The sequence below is a fragment of the Balaenoptera musculus genome, chromosome 13 (assembly GCF_009873245.2).
Source record: "Balaenoptera musculus isolate JJ_BM4_2016_0621 chromosome 13, mBalMus1.pri.v3, whole genome shotgun sequence".
Taxonomy (NCBI): Eukaryota; Metazoa; Chordata; class Mammalia; order Artiodactyla; family Balaenopteridae; genus Balaenoptera; species Balaenoptera musculus.
This window is the reverse complement of record NC_045797.1, coordinates 55,890,233-55,902,864: the sequence shown is the minus strand read 5'-3', so window position 1 is coordinate 55,902,864 and position 12,632 is coordinate 55,890,233. Positions and strand designations below refer to the sequence as shown.

Below are 12,632 nucleotides of genomic sequence, written 5' to 3'. Positions count from 1 at the left end.
TTTTCCCAGCACAGTTAATTAGACCAAAGACATCTGGTGTGAGGCCTGACGAGGGCATCTGCTCAGAGCCTTCCCCCCACACCCAGCAGCCAAGGGCCAGGGCAGGGCAGAGCAGCTAAACAGGACCAGACCAACCTCCACCAAACCCAAGGTCCTCAGGAGAATCGTGGCTTCTCTCACTCAGCCCTCCCATGTTCTCTAAGTTAGACTGGGCCCCAGCTCTCCGAGTCTTAGGGGACCCCAGGAGTCAGGCAGGATTGGTTGCCCCTTCATCAGTGGGATCACAGGCTGGAGATCAAGGACTCAGTGCTGTCCTCTGCCCTTCCAGGTCCAAAAGAACCGGCCAGAGATTCCTGTCCCCTCTCTCATCACAGAGACTGTGCTTTCTGTAGGAAGGCCAGAACCTCTTCAGCCTCCCGGAGGATAGATTTTTCTAAGCCCTCCACCTCCTCCCTGACTCCTCTCCAGCCGATCCCTGACACTGCTGGGCGGAAAGAGATTAACCAGTAGAGGACCAGGAGGCAGGAAGGTGCCCAGGAAGGTGGGAGGATCTAGGTGGGCAGTTCCTGGGCGGTGGGGAAGTGGAGGGCTGGGAGGGGGAGGGGCAGCGGCTTATCTCTCCCAGGAGGGGGGAGCTCACTCCAAACAACTAATGCACTGGCGTGTGAAAGCGCCTCAATTAGCACTAATGATGCAATCAGGGAGGGAGGAGGAGGGGCCAGAAGTTCTGGTGGAGTCAGCACCTACTTACACACGCGGTATACACTCCCTTCCTCGGACACAGTGGCCCCTTCAGACACACTAATGCACACACTTCCAGAGACAATCTGGACCACGCACGTCCGTGGGTACAAAGGCACTCTTTGTACAAATTACTAGCACGAATATGGTTCGTAATCCGCTGCTAACCGCGTCTGACTGCGGGGATCCCGGGGCAGGGGTTCCATCTGGGGCTTCGGGGACAAAGAAAATCAGAAAACTTGGTAGAGGAGGTTGAAGAGGGCATCTCCGAAAACCTCCAGATTTTTCTTCTGATCCCAGAGTTCCCGTCCCACCCGCGCTCGCAGGTGCCAGCCCCTCAGCGCCGCCTCCCCATCCCCCGCCCGCGAATCCGGGACTGAGCCAGGAGCCGCCACCCGCAGTCCCACTCGCGGGAGGCGGGACCCACGCTCCTTCCCTGCGCCCAGCCCGCCCCAAGGCCCCGGGTCCCCGGGAGGGCGCTCTGGGACCACGCGGATGCTCAGCACCCCGGACCCAGCTGCTCGTCCCCTCCAGAACCCGTTACCCGCTGGCCTCGCCCCTTCATCTTCTCCCCCACCCTGCCCGGCCGGCTCCGTTAGCCGCCTCCCGGTCCCGTTATCCGGCCGCCCCGACCCCATTATCCGCCTTTGCGCTGGGCCCGAGCCCCCGCGCGTCCCGGGGCCGCTGCCGCCCCTCCCTTTCTCGCCGGCCCGAGCTCGGGGGCCGCGGGCTGGGCAGGGCCGGAGCCGCCTCCGCGCCGCTTCCCAGGCCCGGACGGCCGCGGGAGGAGGTCCCGCTGTCAGTCAGCGGGGAAGGCCGGGCCGGGCAGCCGAAGGGGGCGGCGCCGAGGACGGGCTCCGGCCGGGAGCTGGGAGGCGGAGGCGGAGGGGGCGGAGGCGGAGGCGGCTCCGGGCCTTATAAGCGGCGGGGGCAGGGCGGGAGGGAGGCAAGTGTCAGGCCGATGTGCAGCCCGCGAGGGGCCGGGGTCGGGGCCGCCGGGGCCATGCGCGCGGGCTGGGCAGGGGACCCGCGGGGCGCAGAGCGTAGCCGCTTCGGAGCCTGAGCCTCCCGGGGCCGCGGCCGGGGAGCCGCGCGGGGCCGGCCGGCCGGGGGGAGGGGAGCGATGCGGCGCCGGCGGGCGGCGGTGGCCGCGGGTTTCTGCGCCTCCTTCCTGCTGGGCTCGGTCCTCAACGTGCTCTTCGCACCGGGCTCGGAGCCTCCGCGGCCAGGCCAGTCCCCCGGGCCCTCGCCAGACCCGGGCCCGGGCCGTCGCGGGGGCCGCGGGGAGCTGGCCCGGCAGATCCGAGCGCGCTACGAGGAGGTGCAGCGGTATTCCCGCGGGGGCCCCGGTCCCGGGGCCGGCCGGCCGGAGCGGCGGCGCCTGATGGACCTAGCTCCGGGCGGCCCGGGCCTGCAGCGTCCCCGCCCCCCGCGGGCCCGGCCCCTGCCCGACGGCGCTCCGGGCTGGCCCCCGGCTCCTGGCCCGGGCTCCCCCGGCCCGGGATCCTCCGGCCCGGGCCCGCGCCTGGGCTGCGCCGCGCTCCGTAACGTGTCCGGCGCACAGTACGTGGGCTCCGGCTACACCAAGGCCGTGTACCGGGTCCGCCTGCCCGGCGGCGTCGCGGTGGCGCTCAAGGCGGTGGACTTCAGCGGCCACGATCTGGGCAGCTGTGTGCGCGAGTTCGGGGCGCGGAGGGGCTGCTATCGGCTGGCGGCCCACAAGCTGCTCAAGGAGATGGTGCTGCTGGAGCGGCTGCGGCACCCCAACGTGCTGCAGGTACGAGGGTGCGGGTGCAGGGATAAGGGTGCTGGCTGGACGTGCCCGTGCCCGACCACTCAGGCTGAAAGAGAACCCTTGGTCTTACAGATAAAGAAGCGGAGCCCGATGACTGCCCAGGTTAAGCTAGGGGCAGAACCCGGACCATGGCAGCTTCCCATTACACCACCCTGCCTGGGTGGGCGTCCCGATACGGAGAGACTCCCGGGTTTCTCAGCTTACAAACCGTATTTCTTGAGGACAGGAGAGAGGGTCCCCAAACTCAGGGTAGGGGTGGAGGTCCGTTCGGGCTTAGGACCCTGCCTGTGGCTGGAGCTGGGGTGTTGAGCACCAGGGAAGGGACCCCAGCCAAAACAATGAGCAGAGATCATCCCTGAGTCAGGGTCCCAACTGCAATGGTAGGGTCCCCTTTCTTGATGGAATCTGAACCCCACTTCTCTCAACTTCCAGAGAGTGACTTGTCTGGCTTTGAAGTTGGGGTGGGACTGCAGTGGGGTTGGGAAGAGCTAGAAAAAGACCAGGCTTGATTCCCAGAGAATATCCCGTACCCCACCCAGAAGCTGCTGAAAGGACTGGAGGGAATTGGATAGTAGGCCAGAAAATGCATGGCCCTTCCCAGAAGAGACCCTGGGCCTCAAAGTAGGCTTTGGAAGTATTGAGGAAGCCTCGGGGTCCTAGCTCAATGAATGCTCAGGGGACAGGCTGAGGACCTGAGGGCCTGCATGTCACATTATCTGAGCAAATGTGGCCAAGAGGCTAGAAGATTGAGAAGACCAGATGCCCAGGTTCCTACTAAATGGGACTCTGTCTCTCCCGTTCACTGGGGGGCAGAGGGGAAAGATGAGACCCCACCTTGTCCCCTCCAGGCTAGACTAAGAGAGTGGGCCTCTCACAGTCCCAGCACTGCCCTAACACACCCACTTCCTCCTCTCCCCCAGCTCTCCTCGGTCCTTGAGTCAGCCCTAGGATTAGATGAACCGTTCCCTTAGCACATGTCTGAGCGGACTGAGAGGTGAATCCCTGACTGCTTTTGGCCCGGTGAACATAGGGTTTGTTCAGACTCCCCAGCTGAGGAACGTTGCCCGCACCTTCCACCTCCTAGCCCAGTCAAATTAACCTTTCTGCACCCGGCAGAACTGGTCAGAAACCCAGGAATCCCTCCCTCCTTTCCTCAGGAGTGAGATGGACCCCAGATCTGGGTGGGCATGGCAGAATTGGAAAGAGAAGCCAGAGAGCTGTTTATACTACTGCTGGCTCCCAGTCTCCCCAGGCTACTCCAGCCCTGGTCAGACACTCGTTGACTGGGTCCTGGGCCCTGAACTGGTTGCAGAAGGTCAGGCAGAGCCAACAGTTATGCGTGGTTACGCTCCAGTGTCAGCCAACTGTTGCACGGCTGACACTGGAGCTACAGGGAGTGAGCAGTTGGTCACGTGGCCATTCTAACTGGGAGGATCTTGTTCTCTTTGCTCCCCAGGAGCTCCTGGGAACCTTTTGGAAACCTGGGGTGTAGGCCAGATTCTGAGGCAGTGAAGGTCTTGAGTGTCTTAGCAGGATATTAAGTGTTAGTTAATTGACTCAAGACCCCACCCCCCTCCCTTACGAGGGATTTGAGGTTTGATGCGCTTTCCTGTCTCTTAAGGAACTCCTCCCGCCCTCTCTTACCCCACCCAAACTTCAAGACGAACATCCAGCTAACCACCCTCACGCATATGTCAGGCCCCCAGCCCAATGCTGAAGGTGCCAAAGGAAAAAAAAAATTACAACTGAATCGCTTTCACTCATTCCCTCTCTAGACCGAGACTGGGCTGTCTGTGTTACTCTTACAGGGTCAGAGACTGGGGTTAGTTGCCCTAGGACAGAAGTGTTACAAGACGGAGAGGGTGCCTGGTCCTTTCTGTCAGGGGAGAGGTGAAAAGCTACCATTACGGGGAGGTAGAGGTACCTGAGTGTGAATTTAGGGACTGCTTTGGTGTTGGGTCTCCTACATTCGTCCCCCAACCCCCAGGCCAGTATCCCTCTGGCTTCTTCAGCAATGCCACCTCTGCTCCAGGTAAGCCTGCCTTGGGGGTCTTCCTGCTCAGGAGGCTCCAGTTCTGGTGTGCAGGGAACTAGAAATAATGTTGTTTTAATACCTCTTAATCGTTTAAAATTTCAAAACTGTTGGACTGTTTGCTGAACCGGGGAGGAGCCAGAGAGTGTTTCCCGCTCCCCGAGGCCCCCCCCTCCCCCCCCCCCGCCTCTCTGGCAGCCCTGAAGTTGGTGCTGGTTCTAATAGAAAAGCGCCAGGATAGCGTGTCCCACCGGGCCCTTCCCAGAGCTTGCTCAGTCCGGGGACTGCCTGGGCGAGATCTCTCCATCCATCTCTGTGACCCCTCCCCAACCCACCTCACACACACACACACACACACACACACACACACACACACACACACACACACACACACACACACACACCACACTCCCTCACGTGATAGATGCCTCTATAGCCCAGGGTCAAAGGGCACCAGGGTCTTCCCTCCCCTGCATCTCTGTCGTTCCCAGGGCCTCAGGCCTCAGATGGGGCCCCAGGCCTGCTTGGGCCCTGATTCTGGCCCTGCTAGAGTATATTTCTTCTCCCAAAGGAACAAAAGATGCGACTGAAATGCTCAGCCTCACGCTTCCTGGGGGGGTTAATGGTGTCTTTTTATTTTTTCCTGAGGGGTGTTGATTAATACCTCGTTAACAGCGCATTTAACGACCTCCGGGTGTTTAATAACCTTCAGAAGTTTCCCACAAAGGCTCAGACTGGGCAAGAAAATGAGAACCAGGCTCCAGGGCTGCTCCTTTTACCTCACCCCTACCTCTGCCCCACTGGGGTCTGGGGTCTCCCTGGGCTGATGTGGGGTGGGGAGGGTAGAGAGAGAGGGAAGAAGAGGGCACTGGGGATTTCCCCCTGACCCCCCAAGCTGCAACCTGACGGCGACACCAAGACATGCCTTCCCTCGTGCCAGCAGGACTGAGGCAGCTGGCTCCAGGGACGGGGAGCTGCAAGGGCACTCCTGGGATGGAAGGGAGCATATAAGGGCTTGGAGTGGAGCTGGGAAGGGTGTGAAGGGTGACGGTGTGCAGGGACATCTAGCCCAGGGGCTTGGCTCCCCCGCTACCTCACACCACCGGCACCCCCCATTGTGCAGCTCTCCCCTCTTCCCACTCTGGCCCAGACAACTCGGCCTTTGTGTTCCTGCTCCCTACAGGGTACTGGTTGTTTTGAGCACCATCTTATCCCTAGCTGATGTGCAGCATGGTGGGAGAGACTGGGAGAAGCAGAGATCTCTGTGGATGCTGGTTTAGGTGTCAGTGACAAAGTCAGGCTGTGCTTCCTAGAAGCCCCTGGCCAGCTGAGCCGTACAAAGCCCCTCCCCCAGATCATATGGAGCGGGCCGGCCCTTGTGACCGTGCCCTCAAAGAACTGACCTTCCCCAGGAACCACCCTTACTACTACCCCAGTTGATACGGGTGACCCCACCCCACCCCGCCCACCAGCTATGCAAAGAACACCCAATGATATGCCCCTTGGATACTTTTTGTTCTGATCCACACTTGTTACCAATCCCAAGGGAGATTGCTTTTCCTCCAGAAAGACCAGAGCAGAGGGAAAATGAAGGTGCCAGAAAGTGAAAATGATGAAGCAAAGACAAGGATTAGAGCAGGGGAGGAGGTATAATATCCATTTGTTGGCTGGGCGATTAGCAAATGGTACTCGTGGAAAGAACAAGGCTGTGGAATCAGAGTAACATAAATTTGAATCCTAGATCCTGCAATTCTTAGCTGTGTGGCCTTGGGGAGGTAACTTAACCTCTCTGAGTTGGTTTCCTCACATGTGAATTGGAGATACTAATAGTACCTACTATGCCCTTTTAAGGTTATTCTAAGAATTGAGTTTTGCTTGTAAAACATTTAACACAGTGCCTGGCACATGGTTAACACAAGGTGGCCAGACCTGCCCATTTACCTGAGTGGCCAGAGGTAAGGGGCTGATGGAATCAGTAGGGACTCTGGCTGCTGGGACAGAGGGCAGGCTTCCCAGGCAACGTTGCTATTCTCTTCTGGCCCGAGCTGAGGCAAAGACCTAGGGATGGGAGGGTGGGGGGCATGTGAAAACCCAGCCCTTCCTTGTCCCCACCCCCATCCTGTGACCTCATGACCCGCCCGGGCCTCTTCCAGCTCTATGGCTACTGCTACCAGGACAGCGAGGACATCCCGGACACCCTGACCACCATCACGGAGCTGGGCGCCCCTGTGGAAATGATCCAGCTGCTGCAGACTTCCTGGGAGGATCGCTTCCGAGTGAGCAGGGAAGAGGGCCAGGGCCCTGGGCTCCTTGCTGGGATGGTTCTCCCTTAGCAGGCCAGCCCTCCGGAGCAGCTTCAACTCCTCCTCAGTTGAGGGAGAGGGAGGGAAGGATGGAGCAAAGCTGACTCGGCCATCGGCCAAAGGGTTAAAAAAAGAAACGAGGCAGAGAGGATCCTGAGGTTTCTGTGCTCCTGCTGCCCTCACACACACACTCACACACACACACTCACACATACTCTCAGCCTGGCTGCGGGAGGGCCAGTGTCCTAGGACTAGAAAAGAGCTTCGGGGCATCTTGACCCTCCCTCTGTTTGCATACGCTGGACAGAAGCCACACCGAAGATGCAACTTCAGGGAGGATATGCAGTGTGCCCAGACTTCCCTCTGCCCATTTCCCACTTATTCCATGTTGGCCTCAGGGTCAGGCCCACCGGGGGTAACAGAAAATCGCTGGCTTGCTCAGTAAGGCCCCAGGCCTCAGTCCTTAGTGAGCTCCAGAGCCTTGAAGAAAAAGGCAAACCCCCAAGCTCAGTCCAGAGCACCAAAGCGGGGAGCCCCCAGGCGCCCTCCCAGGAGAGAAGCCGTGAGCAGCCTGGTGTTTGCCCCTCAGATCTGCCTGAGCCTGGGCCGCCTCCTCCACCACCTGGCCCACTCCCCGCTGGGCTCGGTCACTCTGCTGGACTTCCGCCCCCGACAGTTCGTGCTGGTGGATGGGGAACTGAAGGTGACAGATCTGGATGACGCCCGCGTGGAGGAGACACCGTGCACAGGCAGCGCTGACTGCACACTCGAGTTCCCAGCCAGGAACTTCACCCTGCCCTGCTCAGCCCAGGGCTGGTGCGAGGCCATGAATGAGAAACGCAACCTCTACAATGCCTACAGGTGACCTCCATCCCCACTCAGGAAGGCCGGCGGTGAGGGAGCCTGAGCCCGGGGTGGGGTGGGGGGGGGCGGCGGGGGGCAGGGAGGGAGGCAGCACGGGGTCCAGGAGGCCAGCCAGGCTGGGAGACGCAGCCGTGACCAGCGGAGTAGCAGGGGCGGGGGAAGGCTTCCACCCCTTCAAGAAGGGAACATTCAGGCTCCTGACCATGAGGCTAAAAATAGTCAGCTCCAAGGAGAATCTGGGTTGGGGGGGGTGGCAGCTGGAGGCTTCTTAAAATAGTGTCAGACTCAGAGCCTAGGGCTGGTGGGACAGGCCCTGCCCCTTCCTCCCCTGGCCCTTCACCTCTGGAAGCTCCTCATAGGGCCAAGCCATGGGGCCGCCCTGACACGGGTCAGCCGGGGGATAATGCGGGGCTGAGGGGTGGGAAGGTCCCTGGGACGGGTGGGGAAAACAGACCTCAGATTTCAGTTTGGTGTGAAGTTACCTGTGGCCTTAGCGTGTGCCCAGACCCCGAGCCTGAGTCTGAAGAGACTCCTTGGCACGCTCTGGGGGTTATAGGCCTAGTTGATTAGCCTGACAGAGCAGGCTCCCTGGCCAGATGGGGGTTCTGTCCCAAGTTGGGGTAGAAGAAGGATATGTCCCCAAAGGCTGAACCACTAAGCCCCTGATTTCTCTCTGCCCCAGGTTTTTCTTCACATACCTCCTGCCCCATAGTGCCCCACCCTCACTGCGGCCTCTCTTGGACAGCATTGTCAACGCCACAGGTGAGCTCTCCAGAGCCCATCTGCCTCCCGTCACCCTCTCCCACCCCCAGCAAGCATGGGCATAAGAATGACCCAGGGCAGCACATGGTCCAGAAACATCATTTCCCAAAGTGGCATTCTGTGGCAAACCCAGCCCCTAGTCCTCCGGTCATCGGGGCCCAGGCTCCAGAGGGAAGGGGAAAAGGCAGCTGGCTGCCTACCTCAGGGAGAAGTAGGAGCCCAGGTACCCTCTTACAGCACCGTGCACTCTGCAGGAGAGCTCACCTGGGGGGTGGACGAGACCCTGGCCCAGCTGGAGAAGGTGCTGCACCTGTACCGGAGCGGGCAGTATCTGCAGAACTCCACGGAGGCCGGCAGAGCTGGTGAGTGGCCCCGGCTGGGATCCAGGGACTGGGGAGGTGGGGAGCAGGTGCGAGGGTGGGTGATTCCCCTAATCGGGGAAGTGGCTTATCCTCCCTCTGAGACTCACGTAGAGTGTTGCAGAGACCGCTGTTTAGCTTTCACTTCGACTGGGCTAGAACAACTACAATTCTGCCTTGAACTGGGGGGGTGGGCACTGACACCCCTTCTCTGGATGGCTGCAAACCCCACCATGTACTGACTGCGTGACTATGAGCAAGTTAACTGACACCTTGAGCCTCACTTTCCTCATCAGTGAATTGGGTTCAGTATTACCTGCCTCAGAATTCTTATGGGGATTAAATGGCAGGTGAAATGTGTGAGAGCAGTTAACTCGTTTCCTGTTACACAGCTTGAACACAATATGTGTTTGCTACTCTTCCCTTCCTCGCCCTTCTGGGGCTGGGAGGGTGGCTGGAGGTGGAGAAGGGCTCCACACTGAAACCAGTTAGGAAGCTCCAGGGCAGAGAGAGAATTCTAGCCATGGCTTGTGGGCTGTGGTCTCTCCCGCTGAGGCCCTGGGGTTTAGCATGGTTGGCAGGGGGGCGAGGGATGGGCAGCCTCTGTATTCAAGGAGCTCTGGCCAGTCTTAAGGGTAGGGGAGCCCTCGTTAGCCCTGTAAATAAAGTTTAACGAGGTGAACAATGGCTGGCTCTGTCCCTGAGGACGCTGTTTATGGGGCTATAAATCACAGCCAGCCCTGGACTTTGGTCTAGTCCCTGGTAGAAGACGGAGGCAGGAGGGCGGGGTGGCCAGAGGCCCAGGGCTTCTGCATTATCAGTCCAGAGCTGGGGCTCCCCAGGCAGCGGGAAAGACTCGGGTGAACAGGAGGCCTGCAGCCAAGCAGCTTCTGGATTGAGGAGATTTCAGAGCCTCTGGGGGCTCTTTCTGTGAAATGGGGAGATTTCACATTCTTCCTCCAGCCTCTGCCCGAAATACTCAAGTTGTGGATTCCCAAATGGTAATTTTTTGTGTTTTACATTCATTTGCATGCCTCTGAACTTCAAAAACTCCATGACTGACCCCCTGTCCGAGGAACTGGCCTAGCCTCTCTCCCCAAGGCCAGGAGGAAATGGGACCAAAGGGCAGCTCTAAACTCTCTGCCACTCAAAGTGTGGTCTGCCGACCAGCAGCACCAGAAGTTGGTTGGAAATGCCAGTTCCCAAGCCCCACCCCAGACCTTCTGAATCAGAATCTGCATTTTAACAAGATTCCCTGGAGATTCACATGCACATCAAAGTTTGAGAAGCCCGGCTTTAAATGTCTAAAATGTTCTGAGCTCAGCAACCTTCCTGGTCAGCCAATGGCTCTGTGTGTGCACTTATCCCATGCCTGTGCCCGCTGTCATGTGTAGCCTGAACCAGTTGTGTGCCCTTATATTTGGGAGACGTGTGTCTCCCAAAAAGTAAACCTGAGCTTTGCCTTTCCTGAGTGGTCATCCCAATTTCACAGTGGTAGAGCTGCCTTCATCTCCATGCTAGGAGGACTGGGCTGGATTTCAGCCCTCACCTAGGAAATGTGGCTCACAGCCCTTTAAAGAAAGCGGCCCCAGCCCTTACCCCTGGGCACAGAGAGTTCTCATCTGAGCTCCATCCCCAACCCACAGAGTACCAGCACCTCCCAGGCAGTACCATCCCCCAGGAAGACTACCGCTGCTGGCCATCCTACCACCACGGAAGCTGCCTCCTCTCAGTGTTCAACCTGGCCGAGGCTGTGGACATCTGTGAGAGCCACGCCCAGTGCCAGGCCTTTGTGGTCACCAACCAGACCACTTGGACAGGTGAGCCAGTGGGAAAGGACATCCTGAGGGAGGTGACTGGACTCCCCGGAAGAGATTGACAGGTAGCGGTCCCCCATCAGAAGCCAGCGATGGTGAGAAGACAAGTGTCCTCAGGGCAGTTGCGTTATAGGGAGAGTGGCCCTGCCTCCAGGGAGAGAATCATCCAGTCCTGTTACCTCTTACCTCTGCCCCCAGGTCGGCAACTAGTCTTTTTCAAGACAGGATGGAGCCACGTGGTCCCTGATCCCAGCAAGACCACATATGTGAGGGCCTCTGGCTGACCTGTCTGTGGGCTCAGCTGACCATCCCTGCCAGCTGGGCTTGCCTGTGACTTGCACTGGCAGCACTGCATGTCACCTGGGCACCCCTGCAGACAAGGCTGACATCCCCGACAGACCGAGGTGACCAGGACAACGTGCAATAATGCCACATGTTAAAATGTGAGTTTACCAGTCTAGGTCTGGGACTGCTGGCTCCAGGGCAGGAATCATGGAGGGCTGACTGCCCCTCTCACCCTCTGGGCTGCCAGTGAGGCTCAGGACGGTCCCCCCACGGGGGGCTCTGCCCCTCACGGGGACGGTTCTGTGGGCAGCCCCATCACTGCGTTCGTAGCGCGAGAATGTAGCCAGAGCTCCTGCGGCTGGTGCTGTTGCATGTGCCATGGCCCGGCGGGGGCCGCGTGGGGACAATCAGTCACGGAGTGTTCTCTTAGCCAAGCTCCTGACCGGAGACTTGAAGGGATGCTCCGGGAGGTGGGTGATTCTGTACCTGGGGCGGCCGCCTCTGGGCACCTGACAGGGGCGCTCACCGGCCAGCCCAGGAGCGGGGGGCAGAGGAGCACACAGGTATGAGCCAAGTCATGGGGTTGAGGAGCAGGTAGCAGTTTGAGCCAGGACCCGGGGCGGGGGTGGGGCCGGGGCCTTTCTGCCTCATTTGCTTTCAGTGAAAGCCGCAAAGCAGCCAAAAGCAGCCTCTCCCCGCTCCTGGAGTTTGTATATCCAGAAGCTTTTGTACTTCTTGTTCATTAAAATGTTTATTTTTGTAAGAAAAAAAAATCAATTAATAAAATGACATTTCATGGCAAGGACTCTTCCCAAGCCGCATTTTCCCGGGCTGCCTTTCTCGTCCTCAGTTTTGTCTTTGATGTCTGTTTAGGGGCGGGGGGCAGCGTGTGATGAAGGAGTGAAATCTCCATGCAAACACTGAAGCTGGCCCAGTGTGCGTTCAGGCCCTGCTCCCATGGTTCCCGTCTCCGTCCTTGGCCCTCCACATCCATGTCCTAACAAAAGACAGGAGGGACTAACGAGGTTAAAATTTTAACACACACTGGCTTCTTCTATACAAAGCCTTTACCCAGAGGACTCGTGTCCTAACAGTGGGATGTCAGTCACGCCAGGGTGCCCTGGGCAGCCTCCAGTCAGGTCAGCTTTGCCTCTGTGCAGGGTTGGGCCTGGCCATCATCACCACTGCCCACCACATGGTAATGCACACTTTTCTTTCTCAGAGCCTTTCTTTGAGCAAGAAATAAATATATGGAGAGTGAGGGGACAGAAAAGTCAATGGAAAGCCCGGCCCCCTCTTCCTGGGTTTTGGGAGGGAGGGTCTAACAGGGAAAGGCCCGAGTATATGGAAGCCCAAAGTGAAAGAGTTCAAGATCACACTGAGGCCAGAGAGAGCCCCAGCATGGATGCAAGTCTTCTAACTTGAAATCCCACATCTTCTCCCCTGTACACCATTCTACTTCTAGAATATTCTCAAAGTGCACAAGCCTTTGAGGGCTTTAAAAAGAATAACCAAAGTTCAACTCAGAACCCAATGTTTTCTCAGCAGAGGTGGTCGGTGTAATTTCTCATGCACAGGACATCCCCGTAGTTCTGAGTGGTTGAGGTGCCGATGTTAGCTCTGGAGTCCTCATCATGGATGCCGCCCAGACCCTCAAAGTTGTACCTTACCACC

The 12,632-nt window shown here is 58.7% G+C and overlaps 1 protein-coding gene across 5 annotated transcripts; it reads left to right on the top strand.

Moving 5' to 3' along the window:
• The first annotated feature begins 1,701 nt into the window (after positions 1–1,701).
• PKDCC (protein kinase domain containing, cytoplasmic) lies at positions 1,702–11,773 on the top strand. 5 transcript variants are annotated; one of them, XM_036873855.1, is made up of 8 exons: positions 1,702–2,518; positions 2,609–2,638; positions 6,722–6,844; positions 7,548–7,732; positions 8,418–8,497; positions 8,752–8,859; positions 10,503–10,676; positions 10,872–11,773. In XM_036873855.1, the coding sequence occupies exons 1-8, from the start codon at positions 1,865–1,867 to the stop codon at positions 10,955–10,957; spliced, it is 1,440 nt and encodes a 479-aa protein (XP_036729750.1). In that variant the 5' UTR covers positions 1,702–1,864; the 3' UTR covers positions 10,958–11,773. The 5 variants fall into 5 exon arrangements, with proteins under 5 accessions (XP_036729750.1, XP_036729747.1, XP_036729749.1 ...); XM_036873852.1 differs by having other exon boundaries at positions 7,461–7,732; XM_036873854.1 differs by having other exon boundaries at positions 7,461–7,732; positions 8,735–8,859; positions 10,872–11,772.
• Positions 11,774–12,632: the final 859 nt, after the last annotated feature.